At 41.6% G+C, this 25,552-nt stretch overlaps 2 protein-coding genes across 3 annotated transcripts in view; one reads left to right on the top strand and one right to left on the bottom strand.

The window, feature by feature from the left end:
- Positions 1–7,004: 7,004 nt before the first annotated feature.
- AMER1 (APC membrane recruitment protein 1) overlaps positions 7,005–25,552 on the bottom strand; it is an 82,699-nt gene continuing 64,151 nt past the window's right edge. Inside the window, exons 2-4 of one of the 2 annotated variants that reach the window (XR_013374963.1) lie at positions 21,232–22,347; positions 14,027–14,114; positions 7,005–8,507 (exon numbers count right to left, since the gene is read on the bottom strand). The gene's annotated coding sequence lies outside the window, so the exon portion shown is untranslated. The remainder of the gene's footprint in view (positions 8,508–14,026; positions 14,115–21,231; positions 22,348–25,552) is intronic. The other variant, XR_013374962.1, reaches the window with a different exon arrangement.
- Positions 9,041–12,779, top strand: LOC144308895 (TFIIA-alpha and beta-like factor). Its single transcript, XM_077889884.1, has 2 exons — positions 9,041–9,062; positions 11,941–12,779. Exons 1-2 carry the CDS (start codon positions 9,041–9,043, stop codon positions 12,777–12,779), a joined length of 861 nt encoding a protein of 286 aa, XP_077746010.1.

Below are 25,552 nucleotides of genomic sequence, written 5' to 3'. Positions count from 1 at the left end.
TTCATATTCTGTTACTCTTTGGCAGAGAGTACTGTTTCTGTTTCTTTCTTTTGTGGTGGATCCTTCCTTCGAGTCATTTCACTCAGTGCAGAGTGGGTGTATGTGTGGCTGATTTAAGAGTATTAACCACAACTGAAGTAAATTTCACCCTAGATGATTCTGACGAGAGCAGAGACCAGAAATGGGAAACAAAGATCAGAACGAAATAAAATAAAAGGACTAGTAAATTGAAAATCATATTTTAAAACAAAGTATTTAAAAATAATAGGGCAAAAATACCAAAGGAGAAGAAAAAAAGATAAAGAGAGAAAGAAGAGAAAAAAAAAGGAAAGAGGAAAAAAGGAAAAAAATAAAAGAAAAAGGGGGGACTGGGAGATGGTGGTGAAGTAGTTGTAGTGGAGGGAGAATGTAGTCTACTTGAGGGGTCCTAGAGGGTGTCCTCTTGGTTCTGAGAGTATTAAGTTCTGTATGTTAGAAGATGCTTATTCCCAAATTTATATAAACCAGCAATACTTGTAGAAATCCCCAACATTGACCACTAAAACATAAACGAGATGAAAGAGGGGGGCAGAATGGAATGAAGAGAGAATATAATCTCAGAGAATGAGCCAGCACAGTATTCTACTTGGTTCTGGGTACATGCTCAACATGTTTTAGAAGGTATTAACTCCTGCCATTGTAGAACAAAATGAGGCCGAGAAAACAAAAAATACAAAACAAAATTCATATCTCGTATATCTCCCAGAATTAAATTGAGTATGTCGAATGGAATCTAAATTGGAAAATATATATCCAACATGTAGTTGTAGAAATATGAAAGTCAAAAATGAAGAAACTTAAAAATGAGTATGTGGTAAAATATTGTAGTTAAGGTGGGAAAAGAGAAAAATATTGGAAATATTTAGTCTGATATAAAAACAAGATGTAATGGAAAAAGGGAAAAAAATTTAAAAAGAGGGGCCTCTAGTTCTATATATTGTAAATCCCTCCAACTTCCCCTGGAGCTTTCCAGTGCTGCTTGGTCAAGAAGTTGCTCTTCCTCTGTTCTTCCAGCTGGTCCTCTGGGGGAAGGGTCTGCTGTGCTGATTCTCAGGTGTGTGTGCCTGAATTGAAATGCCCCACCCCCCTGCTGGGTGTTAGGCTCAGTGGGAGCTGTTTACCCAGTGAGGCCTTTTTTCCCTGGTGGCCTGCCTCTCCCAGGCACAAGATGAAACAAGGAGTTAAAACAACAATGGTGGCAGCTAGAATTGCAGCTCTGGAGTCAGCTCCCCACTAGTAACTAATGCAGTCCTCACTGGCCTAGATGCTCCAGGCACAGGCACGGGTGCACTTATCTTTTTTTTATTGTAGTTCAATTTGTCAACATATAGCATAACACACAGTGTTCATCCCATCAAGTGCCCCCCTCAGTGCCCCATCACCCAGTCACCCCCACCCCCCACCCACCTCCCTTTCCATCACCCCTTGTTCATTTCCCAGAGTTAGGAGTCTCTCATGTTCTGTCTCCCTCTCTGATATTTCCCACTTATTTTCTCTCCTTTCCCCTTTATTCCCTTTCACTATTTTTTATATTCCCCAAATGAATGAGACCACTTATCTGCACAGCTTGCAGGGTGCCCACAGGCAGGAGAGTCCTTGCTATCCTGTGCCCTCCCCACTTCCGCCTGTCCCAGGAAGAGTGCAACATTGTGGGATTCATCTTCTTGGTGCCCTGGGATTCAGGGTACTGTGCTGCTGGAATCATGCCCCCAGGTGGGGTGGCTCCCGAAGGCAGCAGGTCACAGACAACTCTGTACGGACCGCCTAACAGCCCTGCTGGCTGTGCTCTAGCCCCTTACCAAGATTGGTGTGCAGTTTTTGGTGCAGTTTCCCCAGGCACACTTCCTCTATTAGTGTCTCCTGGAAACTGGAGGCTTCCCTGCCCCTCCTGCGATTCTGCCCAATTTCCCTGCTAAGTGCTTTTCTGTCCGGAAGAAACTGGTGTGGATTTTTAAAGTTCCCACTTCTCTGGGGCTGGGCTTTCCTGTCCCAGAGGCTTTTGCTTCCCCAGCCTCAGCTGGGCATCTTGCGATGCCCTTCCCCCATTTGATTCTTTTTTTTTTTATTTTTTTCTGCCTTCCTACCTTGCTAGAAGCGAAAACCCTTCTCTCTGTAGCATTCTTGCTGTTCTCTCTTTAAATCTCAGGTCGAATTCATAGGTGTTCAGGATGATTTGAAAGTTATCTAAGTCAGTTGGTGGGACCAGGTGAGTTGAGGACCCCTACTCCTCTGCCATCTTGCCCCACCCTCTGACTTCAAAACTTTTGTCCTTTTCAGCACACCAGGCTAATAGAAGGCAATCTCTATTGCCTTTCTGATTTTACTCAATAACTATTTGTTGAGTGAGCGAGTGAGTGAATAATGAGAGGAAGTAGTACTAGAGCATATTCAGGTTGAATCCCATGTTAATGTATATATGCATGTTTCGGTAAGTTCTTGGGCAAATGGAGCTGGTAAAGGACAGTGGTAAGAAGAATATCCCATGACAGCACATCTGTATGCCAGGAACTATGGCAGGAAAATTCATTTAGACTCTATTTCATTCAATACTCACAATGATCCCAGGAGTCAAATGTTATCCAGCATCTCTTCTTCAGTTGGGCAAATAGGCTCAGAAGGGTTATGCAACTTGCTCAAGGTGGCAGAATAGGAATGTGAACGTGGGTCTATCCAACTCCAAAGTAGATCCTGCTTCCACTATATTGCTTTATCCTGGGAAACTTCAGATTAGAAGCTGTGAGGCAGAGGCCAGTAGAAATATATGTGGAGCAAGATGGAAGGACAGAGATTGAGCACTAGAAAATACACTGAATCCTTTAGACTGAGGAAGATAGAGGTATAAAAAATACTAAACATAATGGGAATGAGATCTTTGGATCCCATTGCCTCCAGGGTTGGGGATATAAGAGGAGATAAATGACAACTGGCTTCTGAAGTGGGATCCTGATGTCATTCTTCTTCTTAGTGATATCTTTAGCACAAGTGTCTATTGGGGACCTTGAGAAGCAGAGCCACAATGTGGAAGCCACTTATATCCCAGAGGTGAGAGCAGCTGCTGAGGTGATGGCAGGACCTGTGCCAATCTCAGGGATACATTTTCCCAGCCATGAGGTTATTTATAAATAACCCCAGAGCATTTCACAAAATAAGTATTAACCCTAGCTTTGCCAGGCCTTTCCCGGAGGGGCTTTCATCTGTTCCTGACAATCAGGAGGCTAGTGTGTGTCAGGGTGAATTTTATATACGGGCAGTGAAGTAGTAACAGCTTCTTTAAAAGGCGTCTGAATTTCCAGGAGTTGGGATCACTTCCTAATTTGGGAGGAGAGTAATAGCTATGACCAGATAATCTGCATTAGACTCCCTGGCCTGACCTCCCAGGGGATTGTGAGAAAGTGTCTTATTCCCAAGGCAGAGGATTTACAAAATATGGCAACCATCTGCTACTATTTTGATGAATTGTTTTGTGCCCATTGCCTAGTCTCCTCTGGGGAAGGAGGTGGTTGGCAATTCCAGTACAGGTGAGCTTAAATGTAACCAAGGCTTGTCATTCTGACATTTAAGACTGGGGAAACCTCTAGGCTTTCACTGGGTTAAATGAAGCTGCCTTGAACCTTGAGGGGCTTTCTGTGGTCAGTAGTCAGTGAAGGAGAGGAAAGACCTGGGATCCACAGCGAGTAAGTCTAGGCAAGTTGCAAGAGAGTCAGGCTTAGGATGACCCCATGGAGGATGGGGACCACAGGGCTGGTCCCTTTGAGGTCAGCAGGATGTATATAAGAGCAGTGAGAAAATGGTGGAGGGAGTAACTGGAGCTTATGAGACCTGGAAAGTATTAGGTACAGAGGGATTGGGGGAAAAGTCCTGAGGCTTTAGGAAGGTGTAATATTTGAGTATTTTGAGCTGAAGGGCCCCCCAAATGAGGAAATTTGCATTTTAACAGAAGAGCATGGAGAGAGGAAAATCTATACCAAGGCATTGTTAACAGTGGATTTTCAGATACCAAAGGAAGAGCTCTGGGTGTTGGGGGGGGTGTCAGTGAGGAAGGAGGAGGATAAATGTCAATACAGCTTGCCTATGCATAAGGACTGCTTTTCCTTTCCTGCCACAGAAACCAGGACATAAAAGGCACACCTGTGCAAAGCTTTGTGGGTCTCCTTCACCTCACTTGATCCAGCTCCATGGGGATGCTCTGTGAGATTTGTAGAAAGTGGCATTTCTCCAGGAGAATTCTGAGTTGTGGAGTCCTTGGTGATGGTTCAGCTGGGGAAAGGAAAGCCTGCACAAAAACCAATTAGGGGGATCCCTGGGTGGCGCAGCGATTTGGCGCCTGCCTTTGGCCCAGGGAGGGATCCTGGAGACCAGGGATCGAGTCCCACATCGGGCTCCTGATGCATGGAGCCTGCTTCTCCCTCTGCCTGTGTCTCTGCCTCTCTCTCTCTCTGTGTGACTATCATAAATTTTTTTTTTTAAAAACCAATTAGGTTTAGTTAATGGAGGTGGGAAGTGGGCCAACTTGGCTTAAATAGAAGAGCTTCTGATTTTGAAATATCATCTGGTCCAGTTCCCAAATCTAGGCAGGGTTACTGTTTATTATCAATAAATGCAAGCAAAGAACCAATTACCAAAAGTTTAAAAGACATCACACAGTAGAGAAAGTGAAAATCAGGCAACCGATTTAAAGAAAGGATAGCAATACTTATATGGGACAAACTAGACTTTTTTGTCCTTGTATTGTTTTTATCCTGCTTTGGAATCAGGGTAGTACTGGCTAATGGAATGATTTTTAATGTTTTCTCTCTATTCCATTATTGGTAAGCTTTTGATAAAGATTGTCATTAATTATTTTTTTAAATGTTTGTTAGAATTCACCAAGGAAAACATGTGGTCTTGGTCTTTTCTGTGATAAGAGTGTTTTGATTCCTAATTTAACTTTCATTCTTGTTTCTGGTGTAAGAAGATTTTCTACTTCTTGGATTCAAGATTCATGATTCAATCTTGGTAACTTGTGTTTTTAGGAATTATCTGTTTTTTTTTTCCTAAGTTATCTGATTTGTTAGTATATAGTAATCTTATCACACTATGTGTTTCTGTGGTTATCTGTTGTATTGTTTTCTTTTCCATTTTTCATTTTCATTTTGAGTCTTCTCTTTTTTGTGTAATGTAATTAAATCATTGCCAATTTTATTTATCTTCTTTTGGAAAACTGGTCATTACTTTAAATGTTATGCTATTGTTTATTTTGGTGTCTATTTATTACTGACTTTTCTTTATTTCCTTCCTCTACTACATTCCAGATAAGTTCCTTTTTCTAGTTCCCTGTGGTATAATACCATTTATTTGAACTTTTTTCTTAATACAAGCATTTATAGCATAAATTTCACTCTGACATATGCTTTTACTGCATCCCATAGGTTTTGGGACATTGTGCTTTCTTTTTCTTTTGTTTTGAGACATATTTTGATTTGACATTTGATTTGTCATGTGGCCAATTGTTTATGCAATAGTGTGTTAATATTTACATATTAAATATTTAATATTTACATTGCAGACTTTCCAGCTTTGTTTTAATGTTGGTCTTTAGATTTTACACTTGTGGTTGGAAAATATACTTGGTATGATTTCAGTCTTCTTAAATTTGTAATATTTATGTCTCATTTTATGTGATTTAACCAGGGGATTCTTCTGTGTGTACTTGAGGAAAATGTATGTTCTATTTGAATTGGATGAAATGTTTTATATATATATATAATCTTTTAGAACCATGTATTCTAAAATATGCCTCAAGTAAAAAAATGTTCTTATTGAAAAAAAAGAAAACCTGAAGGTACTCATTTAAAATAAAGCATATCAGAGGGGAAAAGGGGGAATGGGTGAAATAGGTGAAGGGGATTAAGAGTACACTTATCATGATAAGTACTGAGTAATGATGTACAGAATTGTTGAATCACTATATTGTAGACCTGAAACAAATATAACATTTTATGTTGACTCTACTGGAAATAATATTTTAAAAACTTAACATAATAGCACTCTAAATGCAGTGATACTTAGTTTCATGCAAAAGAAAACCTTTTGTATGTATTCTTCTTTTTTTATGTATTTAAGGAGTGTTTTGAAAATAAATGCTCATGTTTAAAGTATTATTTGAAATTCACATTAGGCATCATTACAGATGTTTCTATGGAATCTTCAATCTCCAGGACAATAAAACACTACTCTTACTCTATTTAAGAAGCTGTAGAAAAAAAGTGGCTAGGAGAGTGGAACTTGAAAATTCTCATCAGAAAAAAAATAAAAGTTTGTAACTATGTATGATGATAGAAGTCAACTGGGCTGTTAACTGGTATCATTTTGTAATATACACAAATATCAAACTATGACATCGTATTCTGAAACTAATATAATGTCATGTCAATCATATCTCAATAAAAATAAAATTAATTTAAAAATTAAAGAAAATAATTTCTATGTTTCTCCTTTCTTGGGCATTGTATGTGTGTTTGGTTTGTACTTTGATAATGGGAATAAATATTCTTCATTTGTTATAAATTTTAACCTTTATTCAACGTGAGAACTGAGGCAAATGATTTCATCTCTTTGAGTCTCAGTTCCCTCAACTGCCTAAAAGGAATAGTAATAAGACCTACCTTGCAGAGTTGCTAGGATGAGAAAATGAGAATGCACATATATTAAAGTAAATAATAAAGCACTTGAAAAAGTGTGTGTGTGTGTGCGGGGACAGAGATGGAAAAAAACAAACAACAACTTGCCAGAAGCACATCTTGGCTAAGTTCAATTCTTGTCCTTGGATAGCAATATAGTCAGCTGCTTTTCTTTAAATTTATTTTTTATTGGTGTTCAATTTGCCAACATATAGAATAACACCCAGTGCTCATCCCATCAACTGCCCCCCTCAGTGCCTGTCACCCAGTCACCCCCACCCCCCCCATCCACCTCCCTTTCTACCACCCCTTGCTCGTTTCCCAGAGTTAGGAGTCTCTCATGTTCTGTCTCCCTTTCTGATATTTCCCACTTATTTTTCTCCTTTCCCCTTTATTCCCTTTCATTATTTTTTATATATTACCCAAATGAATGAGACCATATAATGTTTGTCCTTTTCCGATTGACTTACTTCACTCAGCATCATACCCTCCAGTTCCATCCATGTCGAAGCAAATGGTGGGTATTTGTCATTTCTAATGGCTGATTAATATTCCATTGTATACAAAGACCACATCTTCTTTATCCATTCATCTTTCAATGGACACCGAGGCACCTTCCACAGTTTGGCTATTGTGGACATTGCTGCTATAAACATCGGGGTACAGGTGTCCCGGCGTTTCACTGCATCTGTATCTTTGGGGTAAATCCCCAACAGTGCAATTGCTGGGTCGTAGGGCAGATTTATTTTTAACTCTTTGAGGAACCTCCACACAGTTTTCCAGAGTGGCTGCACCAGTTCACATTCCCACCAACAGTGCAAGAGGGTTCCCCTTTCTCCACATCCTCTCCAACATTTGTTGTTTCCTGCCTTGTTAATTTTCCCCATTCTCACTGATGTGAGGTGGTATCTCATGGTGGTTTTGATTTGTAGTTCCCTGATGGCCAGTGATGTGGAGCATTTTCCCATGTGCTTGTTGGCCATGTCTATGTCTCCCTCTGTGAGATGTCTGTTCATGTCTTTTGCCCATTTCATGATTGGATTGTTTGTTTCTTTGCTGTGGAGTTTAATAAGTTCTTTTTTTAAAAAAGTTCTTTATAGATCTTGGATACTAGCCCTTTATCTGATGGGTCATTTGCAAATGTCTTTTCCCATTCTGTAGGTTGTCTTTTAGTTTTGTTGACTGTTTCTTTTGCTGTGCAAAAGAGGGAGAGTTTGATTTCTTCTTTGCCAATTTGAATGCCTTTTATTTCTTTTTGTTGCCTGATTGCTGAGGCTAGGACTTCTAATACTATGTTGAATAGCAGTGGTGAGAATGGACATCCCTGTCTTATTCCTGATCTTAGGGGAAATGCTCCCAGTGTTTCCCCATGAGAATATTTGCTGTGGGCTTTTCGTAGATGGCTTTTAGGATGCTGAGGAATGTTCCCTCTATCGCTACACTCTCAAGAGTTTTGATCAGTAATGGATGCTGTATTTTGTCAAATGCTTTCTCTGCATCTATTGAGAGGATCCTATGGTTCTTGTTTTTACTCTTGCTGATATGATCAATCACATTGATTGCTTTACGAGTGTTGAACCAGCCTTGCATCCCGGGGATAAATCCCACTTGGTCATGGTGAATAATCTTCTCAATGTATTATTGTATCCTATTGGGTAGTATCTTGTTGAGAATTTTTGCATCCATGTTCACATCAGGAATATTGGTCTATAATTCTCCTTTTTGGTGGGGTCTTTGTCTGGTTTTGGAATTAAGGTGATAGTCAGCTGCTTTCATCCCAAGTTTTTCTTTCTTTCCCAAAATACTTACCTCCAAATGGAAAAAGAGTAAAGAAATTAACACCTATGAAATATCTATGAAACACCTAGTTTCAGATACCTTGTATCTGTATACAGATACACCTGTATCAGATACCTTGCTGAGTATATTCATGCATGCTATCTCATTCAGTTTTCATAGCTATTTCATAAGAGATAGTGGCACATTTTATAGTCAGGAAACCAAGGTTAAAAAAGGATAAGTGTGTTATCCAAGGATCACATAACTAGTAAATGGTGGGTCTGTCTGCCCACAGACATGCTACTCTGACTTTCTAGACAAGATTAAAGCAATTCCTGGAGACCCACAATCTTCAAGTTCAGTATGATCTCATCTTAACTTGATTATATCTGCAAAGACCCTATTTCCAAATAATGTCACATTTACAGGTCCTGAGGATTAGGACTTGAAGATATATCTGGAGGTACACATTTATACCCAATACAGAAGGACAAAGTCTTTTCGAAATTGCACCTTGGGGAGGGACCAAAACTAAGCAGCTTGAAGCTTAGAGGACAGGGGCAATGCCCCCACAGCTGGAAATGGGTAAGAAAAGAAGGGTGGAAGGCAACCATTAATACTTTTGCTAAAGCTCCTCCTGAATTAAGGTTAAAATCTCTATGGCTCTTAATGTCTTTAAAGGATATTTACTACCTGCCTGCTCCAACTGAAGCTCCTATCACATCAATTTCATAATTTTGTGTGTTCAGAAATATCTTGATACCCATTTTGGACTTTCCTCTTTTTTGTCAAATATCCCCGATGGTCTGGATAGCAGAACCTACAGCAGGGAGGCAGCCTTGCTTACTCAGAAAGTGCCCTACCCAGCCTTCCCACCAGGAAAGAGAAGCTGAACACATAGTGAGTACCCAAGTCAATAGTTGGGGTGGGGGAGGAGATGAGAGAGGCCAGAATAGTTGGCAAATTGGTCAGAAAAGCCTGACTGTAGTTTCCTTCACAGTCCATAGTTTTGAAAGGTACCAGCTTTGAAAGGTACCTTAGTAGCTAAGAGAATGGAGAAATTAGACTCAGTAATTCTCAAGAGACCCAAGAATGGAGTGAGAAGCAGTATAGACCCAGCATTGACATAAAGTCTAGGATCCCTATGTCTACCACTTTGCATCCTTAGATAAGTATCAGTCTCTTCAGCTGTGAGACAGGGACAATAGCCACTGTCCTAACTGCTTCTGAGTATGGTAATGAGTACCATTTCTAGGCAGAAGCATAGTAAAATAGAGTGGTGATGAGATCAATAGAGCAGGGACACTGGGGAGATCAAATAAGATAATAGAAGTAAAAACACATAGGTATTCAACATGTCTATGTTTTCTTTCTTTCCTAGGAAGAAAACAGGGGATACTTCTTATTTCCAGTTGACAAATGAAGGAAACCAAGAATCAAAGTGGTTAAATGACTTATAAAAAGTCACATACTCAATTAAGTAATAGAGCCAGGACTTTGAAACTAGGCATTTTGACGTCAATGTATTGTTCCTCATATAGCATGACCCAAATTCCTCATATCATATGGAAACAATGATGATAATAATAATGGCAATTATAATTAAAATAGTTTTGCAAGTATTTCTCTCTCTCTCTCTATATATATATATATATATAGCAATCTGCAAAGTATAAAGTCCTGTACAAATCTAAAGAATGCTTATTCCTCATCTTACTCCCTTAACTTTCATTCTACTAATTCTTACTAAGGTGTTAGCTAATAACAGACTTGAGGTACAATCCCTGTATGTGACATTTGCTTTTAATAACCAATGCAAATAATTAACAGGTATTGCACAATGATTCTTGGCCACACACTGTTACAAGTACTTATGTGAACAATCCTATAAGGTAGGCATTATTATCACCTGAATCGTAAAGATAGTCTCCAATGTATAGGGTAGTTATGTGGTGAAATGAACTCATACACGTAAATGGCTGAGAAGAGTGACTGAGCACTGTGTAAATGTTAAGTATTACAATTATTAGTATTACTCTCCCCATTATCCTAATTCAATGAGCAAAGCACAGAGAATTTACAGTCCCCACTGACACTTGATAAACTTCCCAAATGAAGAGCTCTGAAGAAACCCCACCCTACCTTCTGACCTCATCCTCTTGAAGCTTCACCACTTCCTGGGCTACAAGTGCAGGCCTAGGTGTGACCAAAGCCAAATCTGGGCCAAAGCAGCTATAGTTTCAAGAGCCACTTAGCTCTGGAGAGTTGGATAAATAGGCCTTAAAGATAAAACACCCTGGATGAAGTCAGTCAAAGCCCAGTGTCCCTGAGAAATACAAAAGGATCTGAGCCATTCTGCTAGTCCATTTTCTTATAATGACCCATTGCAATCAGGTACCATTTTCTAGTTAGCAATGCATTGTTTTTATATCCATTATCTCAACTTAGCTTCATAGTAGACCTGAAAAGTGCCTGAGAGTAGGATGAGGATTTCCAGTTAGCAGAGAAGAATGTTAAAACCCAGAGGGAGAAGGGGGTTTGTCAGTAGAATTTGTGGCAGAGCCAACACTAGAACTCTCAGGTCCTCTTTACTTCCAGTTGTCTCTGTGTTGGGAAATTTTTTCCCTTCTTTGGGACTGTAAAATGTCCCAGTATAAAATGAAGTGATTGAACCAAAGATCAATGGTACCCTTAACCTACATCAATGACCCCTAATATTCAGCTTTTCCACTCCATTTTGCTTTTTCCCTGGACCCCAGTCCCTGTCTGCACAGGTGTTTATAACACTCAGAGGAAAGATAGCCAGCATCTCTCAGCAACCAGCAGAGGGCACAGGGAACCTGCCAAGGAAAGTTATTCTGAAACAAGCCACTGGGCAGCAAAGAATCTGCTGTTGCACCCAGAGAAACAATTAATGGCTTAGCTGGGAGGAAATAATTAGAGATAGGCAGGAAAGATCCTCAGGAATTATCTGGTGTAAATCCTCTGGTTCAGATGGAGAAACTGAGGCCCAGTGAGGGGAAGGATCTGTCTCAAGGTCACAAATCAAGTCAGGGGGAGAATTAAGACTAGATGCTAGTTTCCTGAACTTAGACTCTGCTCCTTCAACTGCATTAATCAACTGCTGCTACTTCACTGTCTTGAATTATTTCTCTGGCTGGAAATTATTCACCTAATAATTTGCCAAATCTCAATAATGACAACCGCTACCACTCTGTGGATGCCTATAACATCTCACAAATGGTGCTAGACTTGGAAACTTACATTTTCTGGCTTGTTTGAATCTCCACAACAGCCCTCTTAGGTGTGGAGTACTTTGTTCCATTTCACTGACTAGACGGTAAGTCACACTCAAGGCTTTGTGACTCCAAAGCCTGTGCCTTTAAAGAACCAACTTGGTATCTCTGCACGTTGTCCACACAGCGCCTTAGTAAGGTGTACTCATCTGTGACATGGTTCCTAGTGACCTCAAGCTCTAGTGCAAGCTTCACTTTTTCTGGATATCCTATTCATGTGCCAGCAGGTGTGACACTGCAGACTGCATCTGGTCACGTTTATAAAGCCAATGTACCAATTATGGTGACACAGACTTCTGGAAGAGCAAGTATTCTACATCCAATTCAGCAAGTATTTCAGCAGCTGGGGCAGCCTCCAATAATCCAGACCAGTGTTCCACAATTGAACCCATGTTCTCTCCACGCCACTACTGAAAAATCACAGAGAATAGAAACTGTGCTCCAGCAACCCACAATTCTTCATTCTGGGACAGTGGATAGGAAACATTTAGAAAATGCCACGAGTGATATATTTGCACCTCCTGCAAATGAGCGTGAAATCATGTCTGAAGCCTTGTTGAGTCAGCCGGAAAGTTCGCAGTACATCAGTCTTCCAGGTGTTGTGTTTCCTCCACAGGTCTCTCAGACAGATTCCCAAGTGGAGCCTGTGCTCAGTGTTTCAGGCAGCATGACTCAAAATCTGAATGGTAGGCCCTTCTCCACCAGCCAACAGGGGGCCCAGCACTGGCACATGTCTGATACTCAGCTTCATGTTCTTAAAAATAGGATGTTTGGATGTGATTCTATAAAGCAACAAAGAAATACAGAGGAGCCCAGCAGCCTACCTGTCTCAGAGAAGGATTCTAATTCTCAGATGGATTTAAGCATTCAGGTAACTGATGATATTAATGAAATAATTCAAATAGATGGAACCGGTGATACATTTTCCAATGATGAAATAGGAAGAACAAGAGATGTAGATGAGAACCTTGACATGCAGTACCAAATTGCAACTATTAGCTACTAGAGTCATTAGGTATGTTTGCTTGTTTACTGCTTGATTGGTCTTTAACACCACTGAAATTAAATTATCTTCCAATAATATTATTCCAATTTTTGTGTCCTTAAACCTTACCAAAAACTATAAATATAGAAAGAGAATGCTTGGGTGCCTGGGCTGCTCAGCCAGTTAAGTGTCTGCCTCTGGTTCAGGTTATGATCCCAGGGTCCTGGGATTGAGTCCCTCATCGGAGTCCCTGCTCAGTGGAGAGTCTATTTCTCCATCTGCCTTTCCCCTTGCTTGTGATCTCTCTCTCTCTCTCTCTCTCCCAATAAACAATAAAGTCTTTAAAAAAGAGAATGCTTGTAAACATATTAATATCCTTCTCCAAAAAAGCAGTCTTATTGCTTCTATCCTGATGGGGCCCAATTTTCTGAAAGTGGGATATGAAAGATCACAAAACAAGAGGTTGATTGAGAACTATCAAGCTAGACCCCCTACCACCGCAGATAAGAATTGTAATTAACTTCTCCTAAAAATACTTTATTGTAAAATTATCTGTAGAAACTATAGCATACCCCCCCTTATGAAAACATTCTTAAGTTTCAAAGCCGGAAATTTCCTCATATTGTTTATGCAACATTCCTCCTACTATAATTCTAGCACCTGCTTGTCACCTCTCTAAATGAACCCTCTGAAAACTATAGTGAGCTAGATAAAAGCACTAGAGCTGGAGTCAAAAGCGAGATCTGAATCCAAATTTTCTCACAATGTGAATGACTTTGGACAAGTCACCCAACATCTCGGAGCTTGTTTCCTCACTGGTAAAAATGAGGGTAATCACTGCCACTTCACAAGGTTATTTTAAGAGTTAAACATAAACAATGTACATGATAGCACCCTGCAAAATACTAGACATAAAGCTACCACTCAATGAATGTTGTAAGAGGAATGTTAATGGGCTGCCCACTGCCTACATTCTTCAGGTCGAATAACACAGTGTTGTTACCAGAAAGTGTCTAGGGATCTCTGAAACACCAAGACAACACCTTTCCCTCCATAAGGAAATTGAGGTCCAGCAAGATGAAAAGACTTGTCTCAAAGTTATACGGACAACAGGGCACAGAGCTGGGACATAAATCCAGGTCTCCTGACACTCTCCCCAGAGACTTTTCTTTTTACCAGTCTCTAGATTCATCTCCTCCTGGTGGAGGAGGGGAAGGTTGCAAAGCCAATAAAAATGTCCCCCAAACTAAGGAAAATAGTTGTCTTACGCATCATTAAATGATCCATATCACTTGGCTTCCATTTCCAGAACTTCAGTTTTGGTTCTAGGTTGAATTGAGGTGTGACTGCAGGAATCTGTCCAAGAAAAGACAAAAATTGCCCAGGGTTTTAGGATTAGTCAAGTCTCAGGCATCTGTCTGGTAGGAGTATTCTTTCTGCTATATTCCTGGTAAAAGGTGGGGTTGTGGGGAGGAGTTTAGATTGTGCACGGAGTTTAGCTGGCTTTGGGGTTTCTGAATGTTTCAAATGGTGATTTGGAAGAGCCAGCTTACACCTCACCTGAGTACTGGGAACTCCAGTGTAAGCCCTGCTGGCTTCACTCTCAGCCTTCACTGCACCTGTATCCAAGTTGGACTCCTTGGGCTGCCCTGCCTGGCTGTATCCCTTAGGCCCCTTGCAGGCCTCCTGCTCCTCTGTCTCACTAGGCTTTTCCTCTAGCTTCTCCATGATAGCATCAGTGGTGACCCTCCTGACACAGGTGCTCATCTCAAGGGATTGTCCAGGACTGTCACCTTCTTGAGGAAGCTGAACACAGTCTCAGTGTCTTTGTTGAGCTCTTTGGAGGAAGAGTGTTCCCTGGTGAAAGCACAACAGTAGTGGCTGCTGCAGCCATTCTGTGGCATCCTGGAAATCAAAGATAGTCAAAGCTAAGGCTGAGGCCAAGGCAGAAGTGGTAAGGGCCTTGCTTGGCATCTCCTCACCCACAATGCTAATTTTGAAAGTGCCTGAGGCCCGCAAGGCCTTGCATTGGCAATGCAGGTACCTCCCAATGGCACTGTTCCACGGTACAGCCTCAGGGGCCTGGCAGGGAGGGTCAAGTGGATAGGAGGCCTGAGAGGTGGCACCTTTCAGAATGAAGCCTTCACTGCCACTGACAAAGTAAGCCTGATGGTGATGGCCCATCTGTGGCTCTTTTTTTTATTAAATTAATTTTTTATTGGTGTTCAATTTACCAACATACAGAATAACACCCAGTGCTCATCCCATCAAGTGCCCCCTTCAGTGCCCGTCACCCATTAATCCCCAACCCCCGCCCTCATCCCCTTCCAACCACCCCTAGTTTGTTTCCCAGAGTTAGGAGTCTTTATGTTCGGTCTCCCTTTCTGATATTTCCCACACATTTCTTCTCCCTTCCCTTATATTCCCTTTCACTATTATTTATATTCCCCAAATGAATGAGAACATAACTGTTTCTCCTTCTCCGATTGACTTACTTCACACAGCAAAATACCCTCCAGTTCCATCCACGTTGAAGCAAATGGTGGGTATTTGTCATTTCTAATGGCTGAGTAATATTCCATTGTATACGTAGACCACATCTTCTTTATCGATTCATCTTTCGATGGACACCGAGGCTCCTTCCACAGTTTGGCTATTGTGGACATTGCTGCTAGAAACATCGGGGTACAGGTGTCCCGGCATTTCATTGCATCTGAATCTTTGGGGTAAATCCCCAACAGTGCAATTGCTGGGTCGTAGGGCAGGTCTCTTTGAGGAACCTCCACACAGTTTTCCAGAGTGGCTGCACCAGTTCACATTCCCACCAACAGTGTAAGAGGGTTCCCTTGTCTCCACATCCTCACTAACATTTGTGGTTTCCTGCTTGTTAATTTTTCCCATTCTCACTGGAGTGAGGTGGTATCTCATTGTAGTTTTGATTTGTATTTCCTTGATGGCAAGTGATGCAGAGCATTTTCTCATGTGCTAGTGGCCATGTCTATGTCTTCCTCTGTGAGATTTCTGTTCGTGTATTTTGCCCATTTCATGATTGGATTGTTTGTTTCTTTGGTGTTGAGTTTAAAAAGTTCTTTATAGATCTTGGATACTAGCCCTTTATCTGACATGTCATTTGCAAATATCTTCTCCCATTCTGTAGGTTGTCTTTTAGTTTTGTTGACTGTATCCTTTGCTGTGCAACAGCTTCTTATCTTGATGAAGTCCCAATAGTTCATTTTTGCTTTTGTTTCTTTTGCCTTCGTGCATGTAACTTGCAAGAAGTTACTGTGGCTGAGTTCAAAAAGGGTGTTGCCTGTGTTCTCCTCTAGGATTTTGATGGAATCTTGTCTCACATTTAGAGCTTTCATCCATTTTGAGATTATCTTTGTGTATGGTGAAAGAGAGTGGTCTAGTTTCATTCTTCTGCATGTCCAATTTTCCCAGCACCATTTATTGAAGAGACTGTCTTTCTTCCAGTGGATAGTCTTTCCTCCTTTATCGAATATTAGTTGACCATAAAGTTCAGGGTCTACTTCTGGGTTCTCTATTCTGTTCCATTGATCTATGTGTCTCTTTTTGTGCCAATACCACACTGTCTTGATGACCACAGCTTTGTAGTACAACCTGAAATCTGCCATTGTGATGCCCCCAGCTACGGTTTTCTTCTTTAATATGCCCCTGGCTATTCAGGGTCTTTTCTGATTCCACACAAATCTTAAAATAATTTGTTCCAACTCTCTGCAGAAAATTCATGGTATTTTTTTATAAATTTTTATTTATTTATGATAGTCACAGAGAGAGAGAGAGAGGCAGAGACACAGGCAGAGGGAGAAGCAGGCCCCATGCACCTGGAGCCCGACGTGGGATTCTATCCCAGGTCCCCAGGATCGCGCCCTGGGCCAAAGGCAGGCGCCAAACCGCTGCGCCACCCAGGGATCCCAAATTCATGGTATTTTGATAGGGATTGCATTAAACGTGTAAATTGCCCTGGGTAACATTGACATTTTCAGAATGTTGATTCTTCCAATCCATGAGCATGGAATATTTTTCCATCTCTTTGTGTCTTCCTCAATTTCTTTCAAAAGTGTTCTATAGTTTTTAGGGTATAGATCCTTTACTCTTTGGTTAGGTTTATTCCTAGGTATCTTATGCTTTTGGGTGCAATTGTAAATGGGATTGATTCCTTAATTTCCGTTTCCTCAGTCTCATTGTTAGTGTATAGAAATGTAACTGACTTCTGGGCATTGATTTTGTATCTTGCCACACTGCCAAATTGCTGTATGAGTTCTAGCAATCTTGGGGTGTAGTCTTTGGGTTTTCTATGTAGAGTATCATGTCATCCGCGAAGAGAGAGAGTTTGACTTCTTCTTTGCCAATTTGAATGCCTTTTATGTCTTTTTGTTGTCTGATTGCTGAGGCTAGGACTTCCAATATTATGATGAATAGCAGTGGTGAGAGTGGACATCCCTGTCTTGTTCCTGATCTTAGGGGAAAGGCTCCCAGTGTTTCCCCATTGAGAATGATATTTGCTGTGGGCTTTTCGTAGATGGCTTTTAAGATGTCGAGGAAAGTTCCCTCTATCCCTACACTCTGAAGAGTTTTGATCAGGAATGGATGCTGTCTTTTGTCAAATGCTTTCTCTGCATCTAATGAGAGGATCATATGGTTCTTGGGTTTTCTCTTGCTGATATGATGAATCACATTGATTGTTTTACGAGTGTTGAACCAGCCTTGTGTCCCGGGGATAAATCCTATTTGGTCTTGGTGAATAATTTTCTTAATGTACTGTTGGATCCTATTGGCTAGTATCTTGTTGAGAATTTTTGCATCCATGTTCATCAGGGATATTGGTCTGTAATTCTCTTTTTTGGTGGGGTCTTTGTCTGGTTTTGGAATTAAGGTGATGCTGGCCTCATAGAACAAATTTGGAAGTACTCCATCTCTTTCTATCTTTCCAAACAGCTTTAGTAGAATAGGTATGATTTCTTCTTTAAACGTTTGATAGAATTCCCCTGGGAAGCCATCTGGCCCTGGACTCTTGTGTCTTGGGAGGTTTTTCAGGATTGCTTCAATTTCCTCCCCGGTTATTTGCCTGTTCAGGTTTTCTATTTCTTCCTGTTCCAGTTTTGGTAGTTTGTGGCTTTCCAGGAATGTGTCCATTTCTTCTAGATTGCCTAATTTATTGGCGTATAGCTGTTCATAATATGTTTTTAAAATCGTTTGTATTTCCTTGGTGTTGGTAGTGATCTCTCCTTTCTCATTCATGATTTTATTAATTTGAGTCTTCTCTCTATTCTTTTTAATAAGGTTGGCTAATGGTTTATCTATCTTATTAATTCTTTCAAAGAACCAACTCCTGGTTCTGTTGATCTGTTCCACAGTTCTTCTGGTCTCGATTTCGTTGAGTTCTGCTCGAATCTTTATTAACTCTCTTCTTCTGCTGGGTGTAGGATCTATTTGCTGTTTTTTCTCTAGCTCCTTTAGGTGTAAGGTTAGCTTTTGTATTTGAGTTCTTTCCAGTTTTTGAATGGATGCTTGTATTGCGATGTATTTCCCCCTCAGGACTGCTTTTACTGCATCCAAAGATTTTGATCGGTTGTATCTTCATTCTCATTAGTTTCCATGAATCTTTTTAATTCTTCCTTAATATCCTAATATCTTTTAGCAGGATGGTCCTTAACCTCCACGTGTTTGAGGTCCTTCCAAACTTCTTGTTGTGATTTAGTTCTAATTTCAAGGCATTATGGTCTGAGAATATGCAGGGGACGATCCCAATCTTTTGGTATCGGTTCAGACCCGATTTGTGACCCAGTATGTGGTCTATTCTGGAGAAAGTTCCATGTGCACTTGAGAAGAATGTGTATTCAGTTGAGTTTGGATGTAAAGTTCTGTAGATATCTGTGAAATCCATCCGGTGCAGTGTATCATTTAAAGCTCTCGTTTCTTTGGAGATGTTGTGCTTAGAAGACCTATCGAGGGTAGAGAGAGCTAGATTGAAGTCAACAAGTATAAGTGTATTATTATCTAAGTATGTCTTAACTTTGGTTATTAATTGGTTTAAATATTTGGCAGCTCCCACATTCGGGGCATATATATTGAAGATTGTTAAGTCCTCTTGTTGGATAGATCCTTTAAGTATGAGATAGTGTCCCTCTTCATCTCTCACTACAGTCTTCGGGGTAAATTTTAGTTTATCTGATATAAGGATGGCTACCCCTGCTTTCTTTTGAGGACCATTCGAATGGTAAATGGTTCTCCAACCTTTTATTTTCAGGCTGTAGGTGTCCTTCTGTCTAAAATGAGTCTCTCGTAGACAGCAAATAGATGGGTCCTGATTTTTTATCCAGTCTGAAGCCCTGTGCCTTTTTATGGGGTCATTAAGCCCGTTCACGTTCAGAGTTACTATTGACAGATATGAGTTTAGTTTCATCATGATATCTTTTCAGTCCTTGTTTTTGTGGATTGTTCCACTGAACTTCTTCTTAAAGGGGAATTTTAAGAGTCCCCCTTATAATTTCTTCCAGAGCTGGTTTGGAGGTCACATAATCTTTCAGTTCCTGTCTGTCTTGGAAGCTCTTTATCTCTCCTTCTATTCTGAATGAGAGCCTTGCTGGATAAAGTTTTCTTAGCTGCTTGTTCTTTTCATTTAGGACCCTGAATATATCCTGCCAGCCCTTTCTGGCCTGCCAGGTCTCTGTGGAGAGGTCTGCTGTTAATCTTATATTCCTCCCCATATAAGTTAGGGATCACTTGTCTCTTGCTGCTTTAAGGATCTTCTCTTTATTTTTGGAATTTGCAAGTTTCACTATTAAATGTCGAAGTGTTGAATGGTTTTTATTGATTTTAGGGGGGGATCTCTCTATTTCCTGGATCTGAATGCCTGTTTCCCTTCCCAGTTGGGGAAAGTTTTCAGCTATGATTTGTTCAAATATATATTCTGGACCTCTGTCACTTTTGGTGCCCTCGGGAACCCCAATTAAACGTAGATTTTTCTTCCTCAGGCTGTCACTTATTTCCCTTAATCTATCCTAATGGTCTTTTAATTTTTTGTCTCTTTTTTCCTCAGTTTCACTCTTTGCCATGAACTTGTCTTCTATGTCACTCACTCGTTCTACCTCGTTAACCCTTGTCGTTAGGACCTCTAGTTTGGATTGCATCTCATTTAATTGATTTTTAATTTCTGCCTGATTAGATCTAAATTCTGCAGTCATGAAGTCTTTTGAGTCCTTTATGTTTTTTCGAGAGCCACCAGTAGCTTTATAATAGTGCTTCTGAATTGGCTTTCTGACATTGAATTGTAATCCAGATTTTGTAACTCTGTGGGAGAGAGGACTATTTCTGATTCTTTCTTTTGAGGTGAGGTTTTACTTCTAGTCATTTTGCTCTGTGCAGAGTGGCCAAAAACAAGTTGTATTGGGAAAAGGAGAAAAAGAGAGAAGAGAAAGAAGGAAATAAAAAGAAAAAAAGAAAGAAAGAAGAAAGGAAAAAGGAAAAAAAGCGGGAGGCAATCAAACAGAAATCAGAAAACAAAAAATAAGGGGGAGTATCCTCTGATTCTGTATACTGTAAATCCCTCGACTTCCCCTGGAACTTTCCAGTGCTGCTTGGTCAATATTTTTTTTTCCCCTGTTGTTCTAGTTTGTATTCTGGGGGTGGGGCCTGCTGTGCTGATTTTCAGGTGTTAGCACTTGGGGGAGCTGCTCAACCCCTGCCTGATGCAGGGCTCAGTGAAAGATGTTTAAGCTGTTTATAGGGTGAGGCCACTGTGAGCCTCTGTGGGGGTTGTTTACCCTGTGAGGCCCCAGAGAAACGATAACAGTGGTGGTGGCCAGCTCTCGAGCCCTGGATTCAGCTCCTGCAGTAACTACAGAGCTCTCAGTCTGCAGGGGCCTGGATGCTCTGGGGGCACAGCCGCTGATCTGCTGAGCTTGGGGCAGGAGTGTCCTTGCTGTCCTGTGCTCTCCTGGCTTCTGCCTGTCCCGGGGGGAGCACCGGATCCTGGCCTGTGTCCCCGGCACTCTGTGCTCCTGGGCCTGTGCTGTTGCATTCGCGCTCCCGGCCAAGCAGCCCCTTCCTTGCAGAGCCCCTGCCGTAGCTGCCTCCGAGCTGCTCCGGGGGCCGCGCAGCCCCCTCCGCGGAGCCACCCCAAGCTGCTCCCGGGTCCAGCCAGGCACGCTGTAGCCCTTTAGGGAGCTCGGCCGCGGGGTGTTGCGTGCTCTCCCCGGGGCGCAGGTGCTCTGTTAATGCCCCTGGGAACCTGAGGGCATCCCCGCCCCTCCTGGGGTCCTGCTCTAACTCCCTCCGAGTGCCCTTCCGTCTGGGAAGATTGGTGAAACTCCTGCTTCTCCAGGCGGGACTTCCCTGTCCTGGGGGCACTCGCCCTGGCCTTAGCCCGGCTCCTCGCAGGGCCCCTCCCCGTTGGATGCTTTTTGTTTCTTCATTCCCCCCCCACCCCCCCCACCCCCCGTCTTCCTACCTTGATAGAAGCATGAACTCTTCTCACTGTAGTATTCCAGCTGTTCTCTCTTTAAATCTCAGGCCGAATTCGTAGATTTTCAGGATTATTTGAAGGTTATCTAGGTAATTTGGTGGGGACAAGTGACTTGGGGACCCTACTCTTCAGCCATCTTGCCCCGCCTCTCCCATCTGTGGCTCTTTCTGGGAAAATGTCCTCCACTTGTGGGCCACCTCAGCCACAGTGCTGAAGAACTTGATAACACCACCAAAGGGCATGGCCTTGTCTTCTCCTCATTGCACACTTCTACATGCCCTTCCAAGGTGGGGCCCTTGATGGGAGACTTGAATTCCTGAATTCTGGGGTCTCCACATATATATGGGAGGCCTCCTGGTCCCCAGGGAACATGCTTTTCATGTAGCTCCTGGCTTGCCTGCTGCCATTGTACTGTTCAGGATCCTCTTCCTCCCAAAAGTCTTCTTCCCCTTGGATGCCAAAGTCATCAAAGGCTAGCACTTTTTGATTTACCTTCTTGGGGGGTGTGTACCAGCCTCTTCATACCTGCAAGGAAGGGCTCCAAGTCCTCAATGTGGCCTACATAAGAATGGCAGAAGGGCTTCATGAACTCCTCTGCCTTCCTCATCCAGTAGGTACCTGAGGCTTTTTGGGGTTCCTGGGCCTTGCTATTCCTAGGGGAGTATTCTTAGAGGCTACAGTTGAAGGCTTCAGCCTTTTCAATGACTTCAGTTCATCTAGTAATGTGATTTTGGTTTTCAATTCTGATGGCCTGGAGGTGTTTCTTAGTAAGATCATAGACTGGGGTCACTTCCCCTGATTGGAGGGCCCTTTTCTGCGACTCACAAAATTCCAGATCTTGCTGGCTTTGGTTTTCTTATTATTCTGACCACTCTCTTCCCTGAGACTCAAGTCACCCTGGTCACACTATTCAGATTCCTCCAACTCTTCCTCCCCAGCCAGGCCTTCTGTATCAGAGTGACCTAAAAAGACCTGAACCAAGTAACCATTGGGCATCAGCTTAGAAAGAGAGGCAGTCTGGCAGCTTCTGAGAGTCTCCATGATCAGAGCAGGGGATGGCAGTGCCAAGGCACAAAGAGAGGTCTGGCCAGTTATTTCCAGCTGAAAGGGAGAAAGAGAGGAAAGATAGATTAGACAAAGCCATAAACAAGGTTCTATATAGATTTGTCATGATCAAATGCACAGAATATACATTGTAACCACTGTGCCATCAAATATTTAGGATCTTTACAAAGCAAAACTTAATTTGGACCCCACTAGTTTAGGATTGAAGGAGATCACAGCTTATCCTTTGTACCCAGAAAAGCTTTGATTCCTACTTAAATGCAAATGTACTTGAGAGGGAAAATAACTTAAAGCTATTATTATCAGATCTTCACAACTGAGCAAATATATATATAAATATTTAAAATATATATTAAATATATATTTAAAATATTAATATATGTATATATTTATATAAATATAATTATTTTAAATATATATAAATATTATATATATATATATATATATTTAAAGCCAAGAAAAATAAAGAAAAGAAACTGAAAGGTAACTCAGAAGCACATTACTTTGATCCCCTCATTTTACAGAAAGGCACTGGAGATCCACCAAAGACACTGCTCTTGCCTAAGCCACGAAGCCAAGAGAGCAGAAGATAGAGATCCATCTCTAATTTGCTCCTACATTCACTCAGGAAGGCAGCAAGTAGTGAGTTTTCCTGCCAGATCATCTGCTTAGCACTAACAATTCAGCTAGATCCTGGACGTCACTAATATGAAACAGACACACACAGCTAGTTACCCAAGCTCACAGGCTACTGGGAGACACTGGTGGGCATAAACAATTGCCATACAGCCTGATAAGTGCTCTAATAGATGTATGCATAAGGGTAGTGGAAGCTTAGAGGAAAGGAGGGAGGAAACAGTAGACTGAAAGGAAGTGTGGGCTGGAGATATATGGAGAGCTAGATTAGGGGCCCTGAGGAATGCTTCCCATAAAGCTGGGACAAAACTAGGAGCTCATTCATGGTAAAGTCTCTCTCCATCCAGTGATCTTTGTTCCTCTGCCCTGCACAGCCTGAGAGCAGGGTTTGATAAGAGGAAAAGAGACAAAAGGACAGGTTGACATTCAGAAGCTGAAGGGAAAGGAAGAGAAGAGAGAGAAAAGTGGGTAGAGCCCTAAAGACAGTTTCTGCCTTCTTGGTGGTTTTGCCAGGGGTCAACTCCCTAGCTCAGGGTTTGTTTATTCCTCCTTTTCTGGTCTGATATTCAAGGTTAACCTCACCTGACCTGGATCATGCGTTTACTCTGCATCTTTCCTGTACAGCCTTCATAAAATGCGTTTGACTTAGAAAATGTTCAAGATGGGTGAAATATTATCTAGGTTTGGAAAACAGGACCAAAAAGAGTCAGAGGCTTGACCTAGGTCACACATCAAGCCAATAGCAGGCTAAGAATACAAGCCTTGTATCTTCTGCCTCCCAGGCTAGGAAGGGCCCTTACTTCTATCCCACACTGCTATTCTTATTCACAAGTTCTGTTTCTCCAAGGAGGCTGTCTGGCCAACTCAGGATGGTAATAACAGCTAACATTTATAAGTATGAAGAATTGCATAAGTTCTTTATTTTTTCTCACAACAAACCTATGAAGTGGGTACTATTGTCATCCCCGTTTTAAAGATAGTTCAACTGAGGTGCAGAAAGCTTAAATTATCTGCCTAGGTTCTCCATAGTCACTAATGGAATTGGGATTTGAATCCAGATGGTGACCCCAGAGGCCATGCCCTTAACCATTATACTGTACTCTCTTTCTAGAACAAGGCTTTGTATACAGAGGATGGTCCATACACAATTCTGCCTGACACTGCCTGTTTCTTGACTTTCTTTGGCAGTACCAGAGCAGAACGATCTTCCTAAAAAACATCTGGACACATTCTTTGTGTCAGGGCCCAGAGCAGGGCATGGTGGGGACAGGGAAGTTGGTGAGAGATGACCACGGTATCTGATAATCCTCCTATCGAAAGCCTTCCCAAATTAGGCAAGCCAACTAAGAACTCTCACTTTCCCTAATTTTCTATCTGGCCTAGCCCTTTCCCTTTGCTCCAAGTATATCCCAAAAAAAGAATATGCCCTGAAAATAACCAGTCTTAGCCTCTAAGTGCAACTTTTTAAAAACAATTTTATTTATTTATTTGTGAGAGACACAGAGAGAGGCAGAGACACAGGCAGAGAGAGAAGCAGGCTCCACGCAGGGAGCCCGATGTGGTATTCGATCCAGGGACCCCAGGATCACACCCTGGGCCGAAGGCAGATGCTCAATCACTGAGCCACCCAGACGCCCCTCTAAGTGCAACTTAAAATCAAAGAGAACTTTGGGAATCTATTAGTCTGCCCTATCCACACTTCACAGGATGAAATTGAGGTACAGAAAATTCAAAGGAAAAGCATGCCAGGTGCACACTCTGTATTTGTGCACCAACCACAACAGCAGAGCTGAAAAGGATGTTGGGAACCATTTTTCTGGGCTCATCATACTGCTTGTCAAGATGATGAAGGCCAAGGGAGCTGTTCCCAGCACACAACTAGTGAATGAAAGAGTAAGGCCAGGCTTCCCAATATGCAGGCCAGGTTACTATGCCACTCTGTCCCTCTTATCACTCTAGTGTTTAGAGGAAGTCCACCAACAAAAGGGACAACTACAAAGCAGAATTTCCCTATGGACATAAGAAAAATGTTTTGTTTTGTTTTTTAATTCTATTTGGTCTGAGCATTCTTTTAAGAATCTCAGGATATAATTCAGTTTAACAAGAGGGATATATGAGATGAAACCTTACTCGATAAATTTTATGTTTCACTGAACCAAAAAGACTCTTCCTAAGAGAGAGAGTAGAGCCATCATCACAGCACACAATAATAGGGGCTTCCTTTTTCATGAAGCAAACACACTCCATTCATGCTTCTTATCACTTATCATCTTGCATTTTGATTACCTGCTTATGTGTCTGACTTTTCCATAAGACTGGGAGCTTTTCCAGGATAAATACTGGGTCTTATTTATCTTGCTATTACTCGGTGCTTGCTAGGTGCCTGGCATTTGGTTGGTACTCAATAATGAGGATCTAGATCAGGAGTCAGCAAACCAAGTCCTGCCACCTGGCTTTGTAAAGTTTTATTAGAATACAGTGACATTCATTCTTTTACTTATTTTCTATGGCTCCCTTTTTTGCTACAAAACCAGAATGAGTCATTTCAATTGAAACAACATGACCCTCAAAGTCTAAATTGTTTATTATCTGGTCCTTTAAAGAG

This window comes from Canis aureus, chromosome X (assembly GCF_053574225.1).
Source record: "Canis aureus isolate CA01 chromosome X, VMU_Caureus_v.1.0, whole genome shotgun sequence".
Classification (NCBI taxonomy): domain Eukaryota; kingdom Metazoa; phylum Chordata; class Mammalia; order Carnivora; family Canidae; genus Canis; species Canis aureus.
Note: the sequence above shows the minus strand (reverse complement) of the source record. Positions and strands in the feature narration are given on the sequence as shown.

Coding starts and splice junctions, on each gene's coding strand:
- LOC144308895 (XM_077889884.1), top strand. CDS start 9,041: ATGCCCCCACAGCTGGAAATGG. Junction 9,063..11,940: donor GCCCCCACAGCTGGAAATGG/GTAAGAAAAGAA, acceptor CATGGTTCCTAG/TGACCTCAAGCTCTAGTGCA.